We start from the raw sequence: 24618 nt of genomic DNA on the forward strand, positions 1-24618 counted from the left end.
GAAGTCTGAGGTAAACACAGCGTGCAAAGAAGAAAATAACTTTCAGGAAAGGCGATACGGGATTGGAGGAATAAAACTCGACGTCATGGGAGAGGGCGGAGCTAAGTACAAGCTCGAGTGAACCACAATCCGCTGTGCCACGACGAGCTATCACTTGCATGCCAGTATTGTGTACGGACCGAACACAAACTGTTTGCACGGATGTACCAGATGTACGTTCATTCATTCCGACTCCTGAAGGTCGTTTTTCAGTGTTCTCTGAGGGGAATCCGACTGCATTCTCTTCGAGCGCTTCTCGAGACAATCGAGAGCTAAAACGCAGGTCTGATTTGAAGAAAAAAAAAGTAACATGTAGAAAGACGCGGGTTACCAAAATAGTATTTCCCTCTTTCGCGAGGTTTGTTATGACGGGCGAGGGTAGAGCCGTGATTCTCAGGCAGGACAAAGAAAATCCAAGCGTGATACCAGGAGAACAATCCAACCGCCGAGCATGCTTGGGCTAACTTCATCGTACGAATGACCTCACATAAAGTAACACGTGTGCCCATCTCACGTGTGCATCGCTTGAATAATTTTTGAAACTTTGAGCGCCCTGGATACAGACAGAAGTGACCAGGACGTTTGCATCGGGTCCCGGCTTCTGACGGGTGTACCTCGGCGAAATATTCATCTACTGGCAAAGACTTAGAGCAGAAACTGGAATCCTCATAGCTGTGTGCGGGTTTGTTGTGATCGATGCAGCTTTGTGTAGCTTGTGAAGAAAGCAAAGATACAAACAAACATAGATAGGGAGCAGCTTGTAATCGAAAGTCAGCATTTACAGTCAACAAAAGAAGCTCGTGAAGTCACAACCATCAAAATGGACGGAACATGTGAAAAACCAAACTCGAGGAAATGGAGGTGGAGTCTAAACAGTAGACTAGCGGCCTACTTCCCAGGGCTGGTGAGTATACCCTCAGTAAAATCGAAGAAATGATATTTAAACAGAAAACAATGGTGATTTTTTTTCTCCAAGGTGCTTTAGTGTGTTGATTCATATAACACTAAAAAATTGTCTGCTCTTTTAGTAGTATCTACCTGAAATGTCTTGTCTCTTTCAGTATTCTCATTCAAGCTGAATATATTTCATAGTCCTATTGGACAATTCGATTCTGATCGGCAAGTCATTGACTTGTCTTATTTCAAATTTATCTTTCCATAACTTTCCCTTATCTTTATGTATTTTTGGCGTGATTTTACGTTTAATACTCCCAATATTTGTTTTCGTGCGTTAATGTAAAATAAGCTTTAATCAATGACATGACGCATAGTCTGATGAGCACGTCAAACTAACAGCGCTGTGTTTTCATAAGCAAAGGGAAGTTATGCCGGGCACTCCAGGAAATTAAACGAGATCTAGGCTTCGGTTGTGTCCAAGGCATGAATAATATCACACGGGCAGTGTCGATGAAGGAAATGTAATCGATTCGAAAGCATTTGAGTTGCAAACAGTATACATCAGCTGAAATCTCTGCCTGTAACATGATCGCTCGTAGAACATTTCATTCCCCGAATCCCTTCCTCTCCACGCTTCCGCCAAGGAAATGACTACGTTCACACGTGATATGCACTTCTATTATTTGACGATGTCAATTTATGACCTCATGTCGTTATAACAAAAATATCTAGAAAGCAGAAAACGAATTTCATGACATTTTATTTTCAAGATTATTACGTATCCTTAAGACTTGTCACTGATATATGTTCAGGTTTATATTATCACCTATGATCTTTGGAAGAGTTAGACCAAGTGGTCGTTTGATATTAAAAAAACCCCAACAATACTGTTTGAATTAATAAAATCTTAATGACTGTTCAGATGTGACATTACAAGGGCTGTAGATTCCCAGTGTATAGGGAGGGTAGCACAAAGAATTAGATAAAATATAAAGATACATTTGTTCTAAACGGACTGTGTCTCTTTCTCTCAAATGGTCACTGATTTGTTTTTTTTTTTTACATTTATTTTTTCTGCGTTCACTGAATACACACAATATTTGTGCAAATTTCCCCTTCAATAGAGCAGAATTCCTGAGTCACCTGACTTTATTTCCAGTAATCAACACTCCACTTTCACTTCGCGTTCGCCGGCACGCCATGAGAGCTTTAAAGAAATAGTATATAGTATTGGTTCAATTGGGGTTTCAGGTATCCAACTTTTTGTGAGATACTTGGAAACCACTTTATGAAATGTTAAAGAGCATATATTTTATTCAAATAGGAATTCATTGTTCATTTGAGGAAAAAAAATGAGATATCTAAAAACAAAGTAAAAGAAAACGATCATAATAAAAGGTGTGTCCCACCTTTTATTAGTGCAATTTTGTTTGGATATCTCGATCATTTCAAAACCATTCTTTTAAATAAAAAAACATTGAATTCCTCTAAGAGCTATATGATCTTTCGTGATTCATAAGAGGTTCCTTACTATCCCACAAAGAAAGGTTTAAATCCTGAAGTCGCATCTCAATCAAAACCATATTATCCCTTTACAGGAAGTTGTTTACAAAGTGAGGCTAGAAGCAAACTGAAGAATACACGTGTGAGATTCGTTCACACGGATATCACTAATGTCACTTAAGAAGTACTCGAAAGGAGCACTCAAAAGGGGAGTTGGCCTCATGCTGAGGGGAAGGGTTTCAATTTCGTCAAAATTGATTTGATTAAAAAATATAGATTTTGTACACACTAACGTTTTTTTTTTTTTGTAGTGAACTACTTTTTCTTTCCTTTGAATGTGATAAAACAGGAGAGCTTTTTGGAGTAATGTAATACAAGTTACTTTTAAAAGGGGTGATTATAGTTGCCAAATTATTGACCAAATTGTGTTTTGTTACAGGCTTAGGCCTACCTCTTTATGTTCAAACCAACTGGGAATATCAAGAGAGAGGATTTCTTCGATTCACGAATACTGTTAGGCCTATATATTTTATTTTGTATACCGTTTTGTTATAAGTGGAACTAAAATTTCGCAACTTCCTGTTCCTTTTTCGATTTCAAAACTGGAAGTTGAAGTGAAGTTTTTCACTTAAACTTTATTAAATTGCTTCTAGTGGAGCTCAAGTAGGTCTCTCCGGAGGGAGTATTATAGTACGTTTGTATAGCATGTAGACAACCAGTAGAATTTGCCTTGGGGAAACGGCCGTGTATCGATGAACATAATCGTTGTATCGATGAACATAATCGTTCAGAATACAATGATTACAACATGTCAACAGGGTTGTATTTGTAGGCCATTCAAGTTTGATGAATGTTTCGTCTATTTATAGTTTATAGCTAATAACAGCGCTCACTTTCGACGCGATGACAGATCGATGTATAGCTTGAAACACCTAGTACAAAACTTGCAAGTCGGTCTCCGTAAACTCAGAGCATCATACAGCACATGGAGATCATATTATACCACGTTTATTGTTCAGGTATAAATGAGTATAACAAAACAGAAGGTGACGCGTCATAACGAAATTAAAACCACGCTAATAAAAGAAAGGTTCACTTACTGAGTAAGTGAACGAGCTTTTTGGGTTTTAGCACACCTGAAAAACGTTTCAGCAGACACGAATACACACTTATTTATATAGGGCAGTGATCATCGAAGTAAAGTCTTCAAAATTTCGTGATCAGATTCGAAATTATTTTTAATACTCATTTTGAGTGGCATGGCATACGTGCTTTGTGTAGTTAAACTTGAGTGCACCTCAAAATAACAAGAAATTTCCCCCCACGATGACTCCTACATGGTCTTTAGGGCCTACATTCGATACTTTTTTTACTCCTTGGCACTCGACGAAGATGTAACCCTGCAGATAAAATTAGAAAGAACTCAGCCACCGCTTTCTGAAAATAGCCGCTCTTCACGTCACCGCAGGTCGCGTGTGATGGACTTCAGATTCGTGGGGGATAACGCCGCTCAGGTCTCTTTATACATGCAGTGCACATACACCGCGTTAAAAATATGATGTGTTCTATCATAGAGTTAAAATGAAATCTTATGTCGAATAGGTGAGCGCTGTACACTGTCCTGACAGACTGTAAAACTATCATTTCCAACAACTCTTTACCAGGGTTCAAGTAGATTTGGATTATAACAAGTAGACACTTTGCATTTTGTTTGTTTGATTGTTGTTTGTTTGAATTTTGATGTGATCCTTCACATAATATCAGCTGCTACCTTTTAGTCAAGTGGAAATAGAAAACTGCATGCAGATTATCCAAACTAGATAAGATGTTTTAGAGAAGCCTGATTGATCAGAGAGAGAAAGAGAGAGAGAGAGGGAATATGTGAATATCACTGCAGTTAACTGTTTCTTAAATTCAGTATTACCAGCAAATTATTCGAGAAGACGAGAATAAATCAACTAACATTAATGAGCAACAGAAATATGTTGGTCACGTTTGAGAACTTACCATGAACCCTGACGCATTGCAGGTGCATCGTGACACTGTTTGATTGTCTCACTCTGTATATTACTTTCTCTCCGCCCTCCCCCTCTATCTCTCTCTCTCTCTCTCTCTCTATCTATCTATCTATCTATTTATTTATCTATCTATCTTTCTATTTATTTATTTATCTCTATCTATCTATCTATTCATCTATTTATTTATTTATCTATCTATCTATCTATATATCTATCCATCTATCTTTCTATCTCTCTGTCTATTCATCTCTCTATCTATCTCTCTATCTATTTATCTATCTTTCTATATATCTATCTATCTTTCTATCTATCTATCTATCTGTCTATCTATCTATCTATCTATCTATCTATCTATCTATCTATTTGTCTGTCTATCTATCTCTCACTATCTTTTCTTTTGTCTTCTTCTGTCTGTTTCTTCTTGTCTTTTGTGTCTCTCCGTTTCAGATACCTCGTCAACTTATGTCTGTTGGTTCCCTCTTATCCGCCACTGTACTCATTCTAAAACAACTTGTTCCCAATTGTTTCCACTTGGTGTTGGTGTGAAGTCTTAGTCACTTGTATTTGACAAAGCATCCAATCATACTCTTTAATTATAGTTTAGATATGCTTAGCGCGATCTATTCCAAAATAAGTTTTTGTTTAGCTCTTTTTTATTAGTTGTCATGGCCGTGTCAACTTAGATATATTTAGTCTTTTATTAATTTCTTACATGTTTAGTCTACCTTTGAAATCGGAAAATCAGTTTAGTTTATCTAATTTCGATTAACGGATTGCCAAGTAAAAACAACCAAGAGCAAAATGCTGTTTAGCAAGACAGCAAAAGCAACACGCTTTCAGCAAAATGTTCATGGATCATGATACTCCATCCTTGGACAGGGTCTTGTCGAGTCGAGGCACCAACTTCCTCGAGTTCAGGGTCTATTTGTCCAAGTAATTTAGAGGTACCCCTGAGAATTTGATGTCTAATTTATCGCCTTGCAGACGGCTGACAAACCGCAGGACTTCCTCGGATGAAGGAGGTTAGGCTGATTCAGATCAGGCCCTTCCGCATTTCGGCGGCCAGGCCTAAATCAATATGACTTCTCGCCCTCGTCCGTCTGTACTCTTGACCGCTACCCCACCATCTCTTTCCAGCTTTGTAGTCAACAAAACAAAATGCGGGACTTAAATGAACCCTTTGCGTGCCAAATTAATTTCTTGTCCGTAGGTTTGAAAATGAAATTTGTGCTCACTGGACTCATTAGTATAGAAAGGGTTAAGTCATATTATGTTTTGTCGTCTGGGTCACATCAGAAAATAAACAAAGGCAGAGCAACAGCGGAACAAGAAGCTCGACCCCATCGCAGCTTGCGTGAATATGAACGCGATTTCATTGAGTATTGCATAAACGACCTTGGCATAATTACTGTGTGGAAGTCACGGCGGAAAATGCAGTTATGGTGATTCAAACAGTTTATACAGAGTTTAATCTATCTGTTGAGGTGCACTATAGGCCTATAATGATGACATGTTTAACCTTCGTGTATCATATCCATCATAAATGGTTTCGTTCATGACTTATTTGCAGGCTAGTCTGATCGGGATCCTTATTATTCGTGTCGGTTTTTCCGGTCAAGCAAGTGCATGCAGGTCCATCTAAAAGACTGCCTCGTAATCCAGCGAAGGTCGCAAGAGGTCAACGAGAATTATGATTCAGTGATATTTTCCAGTCATAGAGAGATTCCTAATCCCGTATGACAAACACGACCCCGAACCGAGGGTGCAGCACTTGCATCGTCATTGGCCGAGGGTTGCAAATCGTAAAGTAGTCACCTACATCTCTTGATTGGAAAATTGTGCTGAAGAGTTAGTGATGGTGGATACTGGTGTTAATGTTAAGTGTTGTTATTGATGTTGGTGGTGGTGTATATGAATGTGTGTACGTGTATACGTGTTTATGCCTTTTATGATGGGGGGGGGGGGCGTTGAGCGAGCAAAAGAACCTATTACATACGATGCGAAGGTAGCCGCCTATAAGGGTGAAATAAATAGGTCATGGTGGCATGTTTGTAAATAATCAGAAAGACCCGACGATTCTTTAAAGGAGACGAGATTCCTCGACCACTGGTTGAATACTTGTCGAACTCATACGAAAAAAAAAAGGTCTTCCACTTGGCAAGTATATAAATGGGATCCCTCTCGCTACACAGTGATATTGCTGCTGATTAACAAGATTGGTCAAAGCGACGGATCAGCTGACGAGTAGTGCGGCACTTTTCTCCCAGTCCTAGATCGGAGTTAGGTGCACATTACTATTTTTTTTGCACTATCCCCTCATTCACGAGATCATCCGCACAAGTAAGTGAGTCGATAGTACTTAAATAATTCAGGTCAATGCCTTTAGCTCGTTGAAATATGAATCAGTTAATGTGCAACTGTGAGGGGGAAAAAAACCGATGCGTCAGATTCTATTTTCATTGTGATAACATGACATATTTTATAGCCAGGGTAGCCTCTTCAGCGTTTCGACACGGCATTTTCAGAAGTCCCTGCCATTTCATTAGTCATGATGCTTTGATACCATAGTGACAAAACAAACTGGTTTCCATGCAATGTCTTCAAAATGTAGTGGCAGTGAAACTCACGTTCCCACCGAACGCTCTGACACAGGACAGGCATTAACACACGTCATGTTTATATTGGCTCTCATTACGAAGTCAAGAAGACGATGCACTACGTCTCCTGATTTCCTGACCCATCAGTAGGCAGCTCATATTACTTCACACAGAGTCCTGAATCTTGCTAAAGTTCAAAGGAACCTTATTTCGTCTGCATGACGTCTGCTCTTTCCGTAAGATATCCATCGGAATCAACAGGCGCTCATTCGAGGCTCAAACTCGCACACCTCAACTAATAATTAAGCGTTGAAGGATGTAGGCCTAAACTTTGGCGCGCTGGAAAAGTTATCCAGACACCCCATTATTTGCTATGTACATAGGGATGTGTTTTAGGTAACAGCACAAGACAACGATATACCGATATCCACGATTGCTCGCTCAGCTTATTAAAGCAGAGACTCCAACTCTCCCGTTTTCGACGGGAGATCTCCCGCCGAAAGCCCATTTTTGCAAAATCTCCCGTTCTCCCATTTGAGGTTTGATTTCTCCCGCCCTGGCTCTGTGTCTCTCGGTGGAAAGGATTTCTTACTTATCGCTATTGTATGTTGAAAAAAATAAGCCTTAGATAGCACCAGAGAACATCTAGAACCCTTGGAATTTCATGCTTCGCACTCATCAACTTGGAGTCTCCCGTTTGCTAGGGGTTTCGGGCGGGAGAATCTCCAGATCAGAAGGTGCTTGGGGTTGGAGTCTCTGTTAAAGTATGGCGTTTTTATATCATGGAATGAAAACTAGCTGGAGAGCAGTGTGATGATGACGTCATCACTTCTATCATTTTGCAAGTCTGATTGCAATCCTGTATAGGCTGCGAAAACACCATGACTGCGCCATTTTATGTCCCATTTTGATAAGATTTGTGCCACAACGTTTGTTTGGGGTGTTTTTTGTTTTTGTTTTTGTTTTTTACCCAGGTTATGGTATCAAAACTTTAATGATCTGGTGAACTCTTTATGAAGAATACCCCTGTCCACTCCCTCAACAACAACAAAAACACCCCACCTATTATAGACAGGAAAATTTCCAAATGATACAATGTTTTATGAACTTTGATTGGCCACTTACGGAATATAATATACTAAGGAAATTGCATAACAAATTGATGATAATGGTCGTCGCATCATTACATAAGATCTTTATCGTAAGCTCTCTCAATTCCAGTGCTGAATAGTGAGAATTTGTATTGAACTGTCATTCGGGTGAATGTGTTACAAGGTTACTCGAAGAATGCCCTACTCGAAGCGGCTTAGCTTCTAAACCTCGCTTATTCAGATGTCAGGGAATGTGATATCTAAATTTGAAGTGGAACAAAAACAGTGTGAGACAGGGAGAGAGAAATTCAATACCCACTTCAAAATCCATACTCTCAAAGCTTCTTCAGTACATTGTACTCGATATCGTTTTACTGGTTCTGTATTTTACATTATGTCCCACAGGAGATAACACACATACCTCCTCGATTATACAATTTTACATACTTGAAACTAATACTGTATCATGTATATTATGTTCATACTGTTGGTCTGTGTGAATGAATCTTTTAAGGAAAACGTGCTGCGGATCGAGTTGGAAAGGCTACGGTCTTGAAACAGGGGCACCTTTTCGTTTTGCTTCGTTTTTTTTTTGTGTGTGTGTTTTTCTTGTTTTTTATTTTGTTTGTTTGTTTGCCTGGTTTGTTGTTGTTGTTGTTGTTGTTGGTTGTTTTTTTTTGTTTTTTTTTTGTTTTTGTTTTTTTTTTTTTGTCTGGCTTTCCGCCAGGGGTGTGGCATTGAAACACATATATGATTGAGTGAAGAGAGGGGTAATTACAGAGCCTCACTGTGCGTACGTTGTGGCATTGACTAGGGTGAAATTGGCGGCGGAAAGCACTCCGGATATCCAGTAATCGGCAGACGATTCCTGCCACACGTAACGCGTCGAAGTTGGCACGTCAGGGACTGTAATGATTGCCATAATCCACTATTAATAGGCATGTGCTTTGCCTTGATATACTCGCCTGGACCTCATCAGGAAAGGGGTCGGTGCGGACATTTATGAACAGAATGATGTGCAATATGCATGGGAGAACAATAAGATGAGACGGGTCGTGATCTTATTGGAAAGGTCATTATAATCTGTTCTTCAGAATCTCCGATAGAAATGTAAGGTAATAGATTCTTCCGAGCTAGCGCTAATTGTCAAGAAAAACAAACAAGTAAGCAAGCAAGAAAACTAAACAAACAAACAAACAAACAAACAAACAAATAAGTAGGGACAAACCAATCGTACCAAAAAAAAAAAACCAAACGAACACACAAACACAAGTACACCACCAGAAACACACGCATACACGCACGCCACACACAGAAAGTGGGAAGCTATCCAGTCGATTCATTATTTTCATTGCTCCGCTACTCTTAAAGGCTCCACAGGTCAAATGGCATGCAGAAATCGGGTCAGTTCAACCAGGAAGGTGTGAAAGTTGGAATAGAAAAATTGAATGCTCTCCTTTGAAGTCATGCTCGACACCGCCGTGGAGTTATGCGCTTCACTGTATACTATGGCACCCATGGTGCTTTGTAAAGAGAGTGCATCAGTAATCTAGGACGCGAAAAGACCGCCCCTGCTGGAGTTCGCTCTCTCTTTCAATGATTGTGCCGGCACCAATGAATGTGTGTGCTTTGAGCTGGAGTAGCAAATCAAAATGCAGTGTTAAAAACTACACTTTGAACAACGAGGAAGTAGAAAAAAAAAACCAAGCTGGATGAAATTTAAAACTTTTTCTTCGTCTCCCAATTTCGTCTTGGAGTTAGAACGATGCAGAGCATGGACTGAAAGTGTAGAGGAATGCTAGACATCCCACTTAATGCTTAAAAACCCGAACATTGAGTTTGCACGGATTGCGAAGAGTTAAGTTCTTCCTGATCCAACAATAGCGATTTGTTGCATCGTCGGACACAGTGACATCTTTTGAGCGACAGAGCGCGCTATTTTGGATGTCATTTTTCCTTGAGTGTTTACGTTGGTACCCCTCCCCACTCACGGCTGGAAACCCATGGCACTATGACTTCTTTAAGCCCTTGTGTGCCAGAGACTGTGGACAGTGTGTGTGCAACACTATGGAGTTTTCTGTGCTAATCAGCACTCAAAGGACACAAAGAGTTCAAGAAGAGCATGATGTCGGACATATAGGTCCTATCACAATGAAATCGAATCGTACCAAAAGCTCGACCCCCCCCCCCCCCCCCCCCGCAGAAAGTTAAATAGAACATCGATGTTAGAGTAATATTCCATCTTTGGTTAGATCCTTGATTTGTTCCGAAAACTGAAATCGATCTCACGCGAATCCTGGACTGAAATAACAGTAAGGATGGTTGTGCAGGATTATAAAACTAAACCCGCAAATCAACAACAAACAAAGATATTATGCGTGTTTAGGTATTATTGTATTTTAAGTTTGAGGCGTATATTTCTGTATTGGGTCTGTAGGAAATATTGACAAACAAACAAACACTGGGTTGATTGAGAGACCCACTTTTATTCTAGGCTGTAACACATTGGTATACAGCAACAAAATCCTTGGTGCTCTCTATCATGTAACTTAGACCAAGCCGCATGCCAGCATATTGTCCAATATATATATATAACAATAAGATATGCCAGCGGTAACGATAATCATGCTCCAATCGAAACTGCCCTCTAGAAATAATCGTGGCTACAGCTGTTTCACTTTTGTCGCCTTTATATTTGCTAACCAATAAACGCGTGGTAAATTAATTATGCATGAGCAGTGGACATGCACCATAAATGCTCACTTCGTCTTTATTGTGACGTAGGTGTTTGATCATGTGGCATATCGATTGGTTGGTGTTGGGTCGTCGAGTTTTATTGCGGGTAGTTTGCCTTTGTTTCTTATGCTAAGCTTTGTGGTAATAACGCCCTTGTAGCAGGAAACACCTACACATGGCCGTGCCCACCCTAATAGGCAGCGTAAGGGCTTTTTACACTTGTAAATTTTTGCTTAGCCCCGGACCAACGGTGGGGCTAAGGGGGGGCCTTAGCCCCACCGTTGGTACGGGACTATCCTTAGCCCACTTTCTGTTTACACTCATTTTTGCCAAAGTGGGCTAGCCCCACCGATAGTACGGTACTATCTGGCCCTGCAAAATAGCAGGGGTTAGCACCGCAATTGCGGTGCCAAGCAAGTGAGTGTAAACAGAACGAAAAAATAATCCTGGGCTAAGCGACGGAGACGAAGTCCGACCCTCACTGACCAATCAGAAACGAGGTAATCAAGTGCTGTTGGTGCGCGCGTGTACGTGTACAGTACACAGCGTAATCATGAATATTCATGTGGTTTGGAAAGTCCGGGGCTAAGAAATACGAGTGTAAAAAGGTCAGTTTTCTCCTTAGCCCCGGACAAGAGATAGTACGGGACTAATTGGCGAGTGTAAAAAGCTGAAAAAATTGGTACGGGACTAACGATAGTCCTGGGTCAGAGAAAGTCCGGGGTCATGACGCAAATCTCTCGTTTGAAGAGGCTACACCCCAGTAAATAATGCCAGTGCATATCTTGGCAATCAATGACTTAAAGTCAAAGATATAAAACACCTGTTTCTTGACCCTGGCCTAATCTAAGCATCAGTCATCGCCACAGCGCCACAGGAGGGGGGGGGGGGCACCGCGAGAGGAGGAGATTGTTTTGGTTTTGGCATGGGCCATGTAGCTCCATGGTGCGTGTGTGTGTGTACGTGTGTGTGTGTGAGTGTAGACATTCAGCGTATGCAGACAGAGCATGCCTGTATACTGTAGTGACCGGAACTATTGTCATTCCATTTTGCTCTCCCCTTCTCCCTCCCCCATCTCTCCCCCCTCTCCCTCCCTCTCTCCCCCTCGCTCTCCCCCCCCCCCCTCTCTCTCTCTCTCTCTCTCCCTCTCTCTCTCTTTCTCAATGATCCAGTCAGCAGGCTGATTGTAACCAGGGAGGTAGTCTCACCTCCCCGTTGTAACTCACTGCCAAATAGCACATTGTCAGCACCGGCAAACTGGCAATGCTCTCCTTCTTATTCCTGTATTTTCGTTATTTACGGGTCGATTTTTTTCGTTCGAAATGTAAAATGGATGACCATAGAATTTCTCAATAGAATATAAAATAGAAAACTTTAGAAAGGATAGAGAAAATTGAGTTCACTTTGAATGGTGTGCCACAGGCAGATATCCTTATCATGCTCTTACGTAATACGACAGCTGCTTTCTCAGTGATCCAGTCAGCAGGCTGATTGTAACCAGGGAGGTAGTCTCACCTCCCCGTTGTAACTCACTGCCAAATAGCACATTGTCAGCACCGGCAAACTAGCAATGCTCTCCTTCTTATTCCTGTATTTTCGTTATTTACGGGTCAATTTTTTTCGTTCGAAATGTAAAATGGATGACCATAGAATTTCTCAATAGAATATAAAATTGAAAACTTTAGAAAGGATAGAGAAAACTGAGTTCACTTTGAATGGTCTGCCACAGGCAGATATCCTTATCATGCTCTTACGTAATACGACAGCTGCTGGAGTCATCAAACCCTGGCTTGGCCTCCAGGTTTGTCACGCCTGAGCAGAAAGTTTATTTGCAATGGACAAGTCCTTCGACTCCCAACTCCCAAACGACAAATATACGCACCCCACTTTGGGTATGCCCCAGTTGGGGACTCGCCTCAAACGAGGGATTGACGGCATGTTAAGAAACGCAAGTGTAAAAAGCCCTGTAGAAATATAATATGAAGTGTGTGCTTGAGCTTTAATTCTATGACGATGATATCATGCTCTTTGTTGAAAATGGAAATTGATGAATGGACTGAAATGAAATGAAACGAAATAAAGATTAAATGTTCTCCTATGCGAAAGACACAAAAAGATCATTATGCGATAAAGTGGCCGTGATTCACAAGTTCTGATAGCTCTCTCTCTCTCTGCCTCTCTAACCTATCCCTGGTCAAACAGTCTGGTTATCCTCCTAGCCTAATCAATGATACTATTTATGTAGAAAGCAGGTGAAAGCATCGCGTTTGTATTCCCGCATTTCCAGAACCGGGAGCTCACAAAGGAAATGCAGCGCGCAACAAACAGGAACAACCACTGAACAACGTACGTCACACGCCATGCCAGTAGGCCTACTTTATGCATACTCTCCCATATACATACTTTCCCCTGTTTTTTGCCTAATCACTTCCTAGTCTTCCGAGAAATATTCAAAACAACTCTGTAATAGTTCAGAAAGAGTTTCAATCAATGTCTCTCTCCTATAGTCACAAACAACAGCCTTTATAGAGGATGATAGTGGGGATGAGGATTGAGCCTCATGAAAGGTGGATCCCATCTTTTAATAAGTATCCATTGTTTCGGATATTTCAGCCATCTCAGAACCAATTTTCATCAAATAAACCTTGGATTCCTGTTGGAATTGCATGTTCTTTCATATTTCATAAGAAGTTTCTCAGTATCTCATCAAATAAGTTAGAAACCTGAAGCCACCTCTTAACCAAAACTATAACATCCCTTTAACCTCTCCATGAGGAAAACATGCTATATGATAGAGCGAATTAGAGGAGCGAGAGAAGGGGGAGGGGAGGGAAATATTACAAGGAGAAAGGAGGAAGGAGGGGGGAAGGGAGGGGGGATACATTACAAATCATAAACTAAAACTGAATTTCAGATAGACCTCTATTATAGAATACGATCAATATTACTCTCATTCCGACGATAATAATCCCTTGCAGCAAAAATCATTAACATTCACATTCTCGCCCTGTAGTAAAGCAATACATAGACATTAGGGGATAATGTTTTCGTGAATGTTCTCTAAAAGAGCAAAGCTATTTTTAAATCTGTGTTATAACACTTTTATATAACATCTGGCAACTGCAGGGAATGAAATTTTAATGGTACTTCATCGAAGCGTCCTGCGGGGTTTGAAGAACCGAGCGAGTCTTCTGTTCTTGTGTCGCGCGATGTTTTGCCCGCAGCCACATCGAGCCTCATGTTATTCATGGCTCACCCCTCGCCTGCCATTATTTCTATTCAGATGAATGCTGCTAACTTCAAAGTTGGCAAAAATCGATCGAAGGATTATTTGTCTAACGGAGATGACGTGTAGATTCTCGATGCAGGCGACACCTGTCGATTTTCAATCGGAAGTGGGTCTCTTCAGCAAACCCTGACAGGTGGTGGGGGAATAGATAGGAAGTAAAAAATGTGTGTTTTCTCTCTCTCTCTTTCTCTAGCTATATGTACGTGATATTTTCGTTCGGCAAACTGTGCCAGTGCAATTATGATTATAATCAGTTGGCCAAGCAAAACTGAAACCCCGCTTTTCTCAATCAACGGATAAGAAACAACTTCTCGTCTATAATATACCTTTCCTGAAAGCACATCAGAGATGATAAAGATAGCTACATTTATAAGGACTGCTCGACTTCGGGGGTACTCGTGAACGTTTGCTTCATGACATTTTGCGGTTTTTGAAGGTAAGAATTCTTTGAATGCAAACGGACTGTTTAGCAGAAGCGTGATACTTTTATTTTTCTGTGCTATATTTCACTTTGATATTTATTTAGTTTATTATTTCCTCTTTACCGATTATGCTGCTGTTCAGTAGTCACATTTTGTAAACGCTTTTTTAAACCCTCACTTGCATTTTATTTTGTTTGTGCGCTTAAATCTTTTATTTCTTGAGTGACGCACAATCGATAAATGCACTTTTTACCCCTTGGATGTGATATGTATCTTGACAGAGCATGTTTATAAATGGTAGCATGCATGAACCCTTATTTCCCAGGTTCTTCTTGTTACTTCTCCAAGAACAACCTTGCCAGCAAATTAGAGTTGGATTACTCCACATCCGGGGTCTGTTTTGCATCAATGTTAACGAAAAAAAAAAACACGTTAAATTGTGCCGTGGATCACTATCAACATAATACCAAGAGCTCAAGAAATCGTGACCGGTAATTTCTCGTTGTATAAGAATGTAGTATGGCCATCATATTAGCGCGTATAACTGGAATAAGCCGACATAATTATGAAAAACTTCTCTATTGACCCTCACTGTTTCTAACATTATAGTGCTCGACATGATTATGTCCAATAGGAAGGTTCGGAAATGTCTTTAGAACTTGAAGTGGAAGATAGACTATAGAGGGGAAACTTGTCATCATATTTTATTATTCTCCGCCGCGTATTTTACAAACGACTGTGCATCATCTTCAATAATTACACAAGACGAAAAGTATAAATACCCAAATCAGACTATTACTAGTGAGTAGGCGCAAAATGCCACAGTTTCAATATTTCATTTTTACTTGTCACGCCATCGTGTGTCGAGAAAAAAAAGAAGCGTCCGAAAAACCCTAGCCCCAATTTACGGGGGGGGGGGGGGTGGTAGTAATGAGTTGCTGAGAGAGAATTGGGATATTCCAAACAAACATAATACCAATGCAATTTGAAGTGACATCTCGCGTTTATATAATCACAGCATTAACTTCTTGATATGCTTGCATCATTTACTGTTTACATCCTTGCAGTGAACACACGCGGACATATAAAAGATACCCAATGGTAACTGAAGACCCATGATGACCTGTACTCATGGTGCCTTCTACTTAGGCTGTGACACCATGACATCAATAATGTCAGTAACAAGTCGAAGGAATAATATGTACTTTTCATTTATAAAATGACATATTGTGGAATTCTTTTTATATTTTCTTCATTGAATGCTATTCTTTATGAGGTTCCATGTCTGTACTTCAGGATTTTTAGCATATTTCTACCCATGAGGAAAGAACAAAAAGCAAGGAGCGAGAAATGAGGTGGGATAGAGAGAAGGTATACATCTATAGATAAACCAGGTTAGGTGGACACCTCCCTGGCTAAACTATGGAGCTACACTTGTAGCTACTTGGATAGACCTTCATGCGCGTGAAAGACCCCGCTTCATTTAATCATCGCAAAGAGCAGAGTGTTTAACCCGGTGAAGTGGTCCCGACTCACATTCATCTGGGCCCCATGGAAGACCAGTTTAGCATAGCTGAATATGGGCTATCCAGTCATCTTCTCAGATGGAAATGAAACCGTGTAACAGCAGAAAACCTTACTTCGCAACATTTTTATGTTGGCTGTACGTCTAGAACAGATAAGGGGATATGACGGCAGTCACCCAAGAGATCGGTCAATCAGTTACTGCTTGAAGACATCTCCTGTCCCGTATCATGTTGTCGTCATCAGACTTCCTTTAAAAGTCGTTAATTACGTGTTTAATAGAACATGCCGCTTTTCGGTGAATCCTTAAGGAATGATTAACCACAGTATAAGTTGAAAATCCCGTCTATTCCCCCTCTGGAATGGTCAAATTAAACTCAGACATTTCCTGCCAAGCAGCTCCCGTTCCGAGTAGCTCTCATAAAATGTCTCCTTTAATTCAAGCCAACCCGCGTTGCCGATGAGAGCCAAAGCGGCCCGCCTCCTTTAGAAATAAACCTGAATAAAATTTAACTATATGCATGGTTTTTAAAGATTTTTTTTTTATCGACAAGCTAAACAGCCCTTAGCATCAATGGATGCATATCTAGGCCGTTTTCCGTGGATGAACGTAATGTAGGAGGGTTTTTTTTAATGTATGTGACTTAATCACACCGCTGTTCAGTAGGAATGAGAATCATGAAGCTTCGACCAACGCCATTACGACTGATGATCAGTGCTCTAGCAAGCTTCAGCATGGTTGAATTGTTCAATTTATGACAGAAGGTTCTCGTGCGCTCCTGAATTCACTTCATAAGATAATGCTTCCGCATTAAATTGAAAGAACTTTGATTGTCGCTAAATGCATAATGCATATTAATTACAATAGCGCAAGGGGGAATCGATACGTAAATGGAATTAGCGTAATTAGTCAGAAGCCGGGCGGGGAGCGCCTTATTGCAACGTTGTTATCCCGGTACCACGTCTTAGCGAAGTACATTAATCAAATCTAGTTGGGATTAAGTAGTGCACGCGTACAAATGACATTAATCAAGAATCGCTAATCATGATTTAATCCTCAGCCTGCATAGATACTACTAGTAATATTCCGTCTAACAGCGTAATAAGCTTTGTTTTCTTACGCTTGAGCTCTTTCTCGGTTTGAAGTACCAACGCGAACGTTGAGGTTTTTTAAGACCCAAAAGACAAGCAGACACACAGAATACCTTCCAAAATCTTGCTGACTGGTATTTCCAAACTGAAGAGTTTTATAAGTAGAATCTAAGATGTTAATTTTCTCTCTGACATTTCAGGAAGTAAAGGATGAATTCAGATTTGATCGCCCAATAGTTTACACATATGCAGACATACTACAATTCAGGGGCGGATCCAGGAATTTCGTGAAGGGGAGGCGCCTTTACAAAATTAAAGGGGGAGGGGGCGCGCGCCCGGTGCGCCCCCTCTGGATCCGCCACTGCAATTTGAATACGGAAAGAAGACTACTGCTATTTCAGTTCATATCTCAATTCTAACTCTAGTCTGGGCCAATATAGACTTGTGGAGCAGCGATGTTTTGTTGCTGTTTTTTTCAAGTAATGCACCATGTACTCTTCTTAATTAAAAAAAAAAAAACATCGCTTAATGGGATGGTATATAGTCTGGGTTGAGGTGGGGCTTCAGGTTTCCAACCCTTATTGATGATTTTTTTTTTTTCGGATAACTAGAAACCTTTCATGAAATGCGAAAGAGCATTACATTCTGAGAGGAATTCAAAGTTATTATATAAATATAGGCTTTGAAATGGCTGAGATATCCAAAATAAAGCGATCCTTTGTTTTACTTTGTTTACTTTGCCCTTTTGGATATCTCAGCTATTTCAAATCCGATTTTCATTGATTGAACCTTTATTTCCTCTCAGAATATTGTATGCTCTTTAACATTTCAGAATGGTATCTAAGTACCTCGCAAAAAGTTAAAAGCTAAATCCTCACCTCAACCAATACTATACAATCCCTTTAATGAAAGACCAATCCAACGAAAGAGCCCATTAAAAGGGACTGCTTCGTTTCTGTGATCGTGATAAATGCAACGGGGTAGTTCCATGATTTGTCTCTAAAGACCGACCAGTTTGAATGACTTTGGTGTGGCATGCATAACATCTTATGCGATATGTTTGTATTGCACCTGCTGTTTCGTTGTACCGTCGTGTGGTGGCAGCAGAAGTGCGTGTCTGCACATCGTGCTCCATGGACTCTGCCCTTGCAAAGAAAAAAAAAAAAAAACAGAATAAGAATGTCCTGTGATTCATCCAATAATTTTCTATCTTTTCTCCCTCAATTCCATCGCTGTGATCATCACGTGCAAATTTCGTGCCCGACACGAAAGAGTGACGATATTTTTTTTTGTTCTTTTTTTTTCTGAAAGTCGCGAAGAATGAAAGAGACGTGAAAACGAAGGGGGGGGGGGGGGCGAGAAAGGAAGGAAGGGGGAAAGAGAAGGTGAGAGATGGAAAGAGAGAGAAATACATGATAATATCATATGAAAAGAATGGTAACTTGTGTAGGTGCATGCTCACGCAGTCAAATACATCAGTGGGTTGAATGTGCTTTTGAGAGTCTGTATATCAGTGCACTTGTTTCCCTCCAAGTCATTTTCTTTTTCACCCGAGAACCCTTCAGTGACAATTGTTTAATCACGTATGATGCAATCACGTATTGGTTGACGACTAGGATACTATGTAATAAATTGTTTCTTATTTTGCAACACCTTATAGTTGGCACAAGACTTGTGTACGTGGATATTAGATGCATCCCAATAATGGTGTCTTTACAAATTCCTGTCCCGTTCGTTGAGATAAAACAAAAAAAGCAATTACGATGTCGTAAACGTTAAAGAGCCAGTCGATACTTAATACACTCGTCTGAATAATGGCTATAACAGATTCTTTCCACCTGTTTATGAAAACTGTCTTTTTACCTGGCAAAATATGACATTCATATATTGCATATTCATGTTCTTTTTATGCAACACATTTTATGCTCCTTATCCACGAACGCATATATCGAAGTATCAATGATTATACTTTAACCTCTGTGATGTATATAAAACGACCATGTCCTTAACTTTAAATAACGAGGGTTGCTTATTAATAGTCCTGTGAGTAATGGGTGTAGGTATAACCGCGAGTTCACCAGCATTGTGTTGTCGTGCTGAGTCAAATATGACATTCAACAAGGGTTGCAGTAGCATTATTTTCGGTCTTTGTCTGAAGCTGTCAAAATGAGTTGGCAAGGTTTCACGTGTGGACTTTGTGTGACAATCAGGTTCTGTGTCTCGAGTGGCCAGTCAGACATGAACCCACGTGAGGCAACCTATGACGTCATAGATGCCTGTATTTTGGGGGAAATATGCATACGTCCCTAACTGAAGGGTATGGGCTTCTGTTACACGACTTTCGTGCTTATCACGAAAGCGAAGTAATTTTCCCCGTTCTGAAGTGTCATAAAAGTAAGCAAACTATATGTTTACCCATCCGGCGGGAGCTGTTTACGTGGGATAAATGTCAGATCGAGGGCAATCGCTCCTTGAGCGTGGGGCTTCACGAATTAAGGATCATGTAATTAAATCGAGATGAGCAGACACTTCATGTCACCCCCCCCCCCCCAGTCCATACATTCGCTTTGACCATTAAAAGACAAACGCTAACACGTGGACGTGGCCTGGGTCGCCGTGTTCGTCGATGTCGGTGTCACGTGACTAAACCATTTAACGCTTTTAATAACCCCCTCCTTCTGACCCTGCGTATTCGCAATATTCCGTGCATGAATCAAAGAGTAACATTAAAGTGGATGATTGAATCCATATAAGGCAGACCTTAAAATACAGGTGTATCTTTAGTCAGATATCATTGGGGTCTGGGTAAACCTCACTGTGGGAGTTCACAACACCAAGACTTCCTCAGCAGTTGATGATTCATATTTCTGAGAGTTATCAAGTCCTTCGCACTTTACTATTGGGTTCAGCCACATCATCTTCTTCATACTGATCGCCTTTGGTAAGTGCTAACAAGGACAAAATATTCCACTTATTTAAAAAAATGGTACAGGTCTCGGTTTGTGCGTCGAAGGAGAGCTGCACGTTCTATCCAGTCCTTAAGTCAGCCTGATGAAATTCTGTGTGCCTAGGGCAGGTTTCATTTTTGTTGGTATTTTTATAAATCATTTCTTTTTTTCCGGTGGTACCATTCCATCGTCCATCCATTTAATGTGCCGCATTGCTTTGTGAGAGTCCCAAGTGAACTTGAGTTGTGCAGCGATTTGCATTCAAAATCGTCCTTGTAATGATGCGTGTCGTCAGGGAGACACGTTAGAGTTTTACGTGACACTCTTCGCGGTCACTCGGTTTGCATACAAATATACCTTTACCGTGTTTACGAACTATAGCAGTTACCGTATCAGCCGCGAAACATTTTATTTTTTCATGAACCTTCCTTCTTCTTTTAAAAAAAAATAAAAACACAAATATCAAATCAAAGCAGGTACATTTTCTGAAAGAAAAGAAAATATCTAGAAATATTAATGATGATGATAATGATGATGATAGTAACAATAATAATTCATCATCATCATCTTCATCATCATCATCATCGTCATCATCATCGCCATAGTGATAATAACAATAATGAAAATATTTCATAAGAGATAATGATGACCATGATACTGATAATGATAATGAAATTATAGAATACACAATAATTTTGTTGTTGTTGTTGTTGCTGTTGCTGCTGTGTCAGTTGGAATGTGTGTGGACCGAGATATCGTTTACAAACTAGTAAGAAATGATACGAGATTACGCTTGAACCAGTTTGTGGGGAGCTCAGTTTTTCAAAGAGCTATTTCATCAGGGAAGGCTGAGGAAAACGACTAACGCGCCGCATCTCGTGGACATTGCAGAACAATTAAAGAGAAGAAGAGATCATAGTGATGTGTTGTTCCCTCTGGTGAAGTTCACTTCCTTCTGTAAAGAAGTATTCATGGTTTCATTTTCCGTTCTCTTCGCAGATGCGACCTACCACAACACACTCCAATTGTTCTCGACTTTTTTAGACAAATCTAATTGTTCACACTGCATTTAATTTGGTACAACACGTAAAACAAAAGTAACATCGGAAGGCAGAGCATTTGCCTGTGCAGCTCCCAAACTCTGGAATGACCTATTATTAGAAGTCAGGAAATCCCCAACCGTAACAGTCTTTAAATCACGACTCAAAACACATCTTCTCATTTCATAACTGTCAATTATCATCAAGCAAATCAGAAGCTTTTGCAGCGCAGAAGAATAATGTCTATAGGTTTTGCGCCTTATAAATTGATATATTATTATTATTATTATCATTATTATGATCAGTAAAAAAAAAGACACCATAATCCACGCCTATGAACTAATAAATCACGACAGATTTGACGACCGATTTGAGTACGTCCAATACTCGTCTTAATCTCCAACAAGTTACCCCAAACTGTATCACTCCAATAGTGTATCAATCATCCATAGTTTCTCCACAAAATTGATTTTGAAAGCTACATTCCGGTGTCGCACGGATCAAAAATCTAGGTTTTAATGATTCTTTCTGTATAGCTGCAGCTACCTTCCCTCCCCTTTTGGGCACTGGACATTGCCATATTAAATATGAATAATCCTGATTGTCCGATTACACTTGATTCGGCGAGTACGAAAAAAAATCACACGAGTGAGGGGGAAAATAGAGTGGTCCTGTACTGTAGAAGTGATGGCTATCGCACGAGACTTCGATTGGTGCGCGTTTTGAACTTTGCCCTCTATTATAACACTGACTTTCATTATCGCTATTATTGGCATTGAATGTCATTTATTTGTAAGATTACTAGGTACATATGCCCATATCCGTTTTCATTCTCATGGTGATGTGAATTTGAGTAGGGACTTCCCCCGAACAGCAATTGTCTTCAGCCGTCTCACTTTATTGTCTACGATCTCACGCTCGGTGCTGTTTCCTCCACTTCCGCGTTCAGTCTTGTGAGCTTGCTCTGTGTAAATTGTGTCAAGTGTTAAGATGTTGATTTTCCCCATGGGGACAAAGAAACGGAAATCTAACTAAATAATGGTTTTCCGCAATCATTCAACCAAGACAACGGATCAGAGAATGTCAAACAAAAGAAGGCAAATTTCAACTGAAATCGGTAGCAGTTAAGGGAATGTCATCACGGGTTCTTCCTGTGTTATTTTTGGATATAAATCTCCTCAGATTTGAGTACAACCTCACATCAAGCCCGTGTTGTGGAACAGTTCGGTCTTGAATATTTGTCTGTAATTTTTTATTTTTATTTTACGTCGCAAGGAGACTGTCCTACAAGCAGGTACATTATTAATAATCATTAATGTTTAATCGTTCTACCAATATCTAATTTGCCTCTTAGTTCCAAGGGACGCGAACATATCATTCTGTTGTCATCTTGAAACACGACACAAACCGTTTCAGGACAAAATATGTGAGTTTGGCTGTTGTTGATTTTTTTTTCATGCAACAGGTATAGGTTAAAACTTTTAAAACCGAAGGAAAAAGACAATCAGAGATTTGCCTTGCCGTGCCTCAAAGGCAGGGTATGCAGGTATGGAGCACTGATCCTCTCTTACTAGTTATTGTTTCTTTATTTTTCCTCTGCCAGGCAAGCCGCACAATGCCGCCAGCCAACTCGTGTGAAAACGCCAGCCGTGTTCCTGTGTACTCCATATCAGGCGGCGGGATAATAGTGGACCCCGCAGTGTCGATGCGCGTCTCCATGCAAGAAACACCGCCCAAATCACCGACATGTTCAGCCTTCTCTTTTGATGGTCCAGTCTGTAGAATATGCCACGATGTCAAAGATACCTCAGGTAAGATGATTCCCGCCAATTCCAAAGACAAAAGTAGTCAATACCACGACTGTTATACATTTTGATGCTGTCCGTGTTTTACATTATTGACTTACTTGACTTATATGGTTATATATTACCATGATCTTGAATGTAAAATGTAATGTTAAGGTTGTTCTTTATGTATGCATATAATTATTGAAAGAGTTTCAGTACTACAATATGGACTACATTCATTGCTAACGGAATAGGTAAAATCTGCTGCTTTAGCAGACAGAATGATTATGAATTTATTGGTTATTGATTTTTCAGTAGTAAATATTGTACCATGGAGGCTGGAGCTAGAGTAGCTCCATGGATGTACTAAGTAAATCACTAACTTTTCGATTGCAACATATTCCAGGAAAGCTTAGGCAAGTAATCAATATTAGACTCATAGATAAACAGAGCAGACACCACTCTAACGTGATTCCAATTGATTCCTTTTTTTTTTCTGTTTTGGATGTCATGACATCTTCAGGTTGTAAGAAGCTGATCTCGCCCTGTGGTTGCACGGGTTCAGCGCAGTACATCCACAAAACGTGCCTCCAGAAATGGACGAGATTAAAAGGCTCCTCCACGTGCGAAATCTGCCATCAGTCGTACGAGAAGAAATACGTCAAATTCAAAATGACGGTGAGTGGGGGACCAAGGGTACTTTTGTTATTTTTCAGGAATACAGTGGGTCACCATGATCGTCGTGACAGTGTCCAGTTTTGAGCATTACTAAGTAATTCACTATCCGTTAAAGTTTACAATTGTGGTGTCTCAATCTAACTGATTGCCGCGCTTTGCTGACTGAGAGGTGATGCATGAAAACAAAAATGTTTTAGAAATTTTGCCGTCTTACACTATCACGATATATGTGACCAAAATCACTATGATGATAAACCTCTAAGTATTTAATGCTCACGTATCATTCTCTAAGTACTGTCTATAGGAAACCAAAATATACTATATGGTATATCCGGTTTCTCACAGATTTCTGGAAGAGTATTTGGAAGCGTTAAGCTTTCACTTTTATTTGCAAATTTGCCATAGCTTCATTCTTACACAATATCAGAGAAAGGCAGCATGTATAAGACCCTGCAGCGCGATTCGCGAAAAGTTGATCGGCATCTAATTAAAACCTATACGCCTGACACATTTTCATAATAGAAAGCAGTGAGTAAAGCTGCGTCCATATACAATATACCAATCAGATGCAGTAATGATGTCATCCCTCACGAGTCTCGTTATCTTAAGGTCCATTTTTAACCAAAAGAGGACTGTTTCTATTTCAGTGAGTAATGCATTGGAACATTAAATTTTGAACTGAACCGTCCACTGTTCTTTGTAACTTATGCTTAAAGCCGCTTATCGGCCGAAAAGAGTCCTTTGATTTTATTTTTTAACAGTCATCCATGCGGAAAGTGAACTCGTCTTAAACTTTGCGATAGTATATAGGCCTATATGTGTTGGTGTGTATGTATGTGTGAGTGGTTGTGTGTGTGTGTGTGTGTGTGTGTGTGTGTGTGTGTGTGTGTGCATGTGTGTGTATATATGTATGTGTGTGTGCGCGCGTGCGTGTTAAGTTCTTAACAATTGCCTGAG

The 24618-nt window shown here is 40.2% G+C and overlaps 1 protein-coding gene across 2 annotated transcripts in view; it reads left to right on the forward strand.

The window, feature by feature from the left end:
* The first annotated feature begins 222 nt into the window (after nucleotides 1-222).
* Nucleotides 223-24618, forward strand: part of LOC139735401 (uncharacterized) — a 29877-nt gene continuing 5481 nt past the window's right edge. Inside the window, exons 1-3 of one of the 2 annotated variants that reach the window (XM_071646150.1) lie at nucleotides 223-943; nucleotides 22800-23007; nucleotides 23507-23661. In XM_071646150.1, coding sequence (XP_071502251.1) covers nucleotides 860-943; nucleotides 22800-23007; nucleotides 23507-23661 — 447 coding nt within the window. In that variant the 5' untranslated portion in view covers nucleotides 223-859. Of the gene's footprint in view, nucleotides 944-22265; nucleotides 22491-22799; nucleotides 23008-23506; nucleotides 23662-24618 lie in introns of those variants that run through there. The other variant, XM_071646151.1, reaches the window with a different exon arrangement.

The sequence above is a fragment of the Diadema antillarum genome, unplaced genomic scaffold (assembly GCF_040938485.1).
Source record: "Diadema antillarum isolate AM-2024a unplaced genomic scaffold, OU_Dant_1.0 seq00000576_RagTag, whole genome shotgun sequence".
NCBI classification, from domain to species: domain Eukaryota; kingdom Metazoa; phylum Echinodermata; class Echinoidea; order Diadematoida; family Diadematidae; genus Diadema; species Diadema antillarum.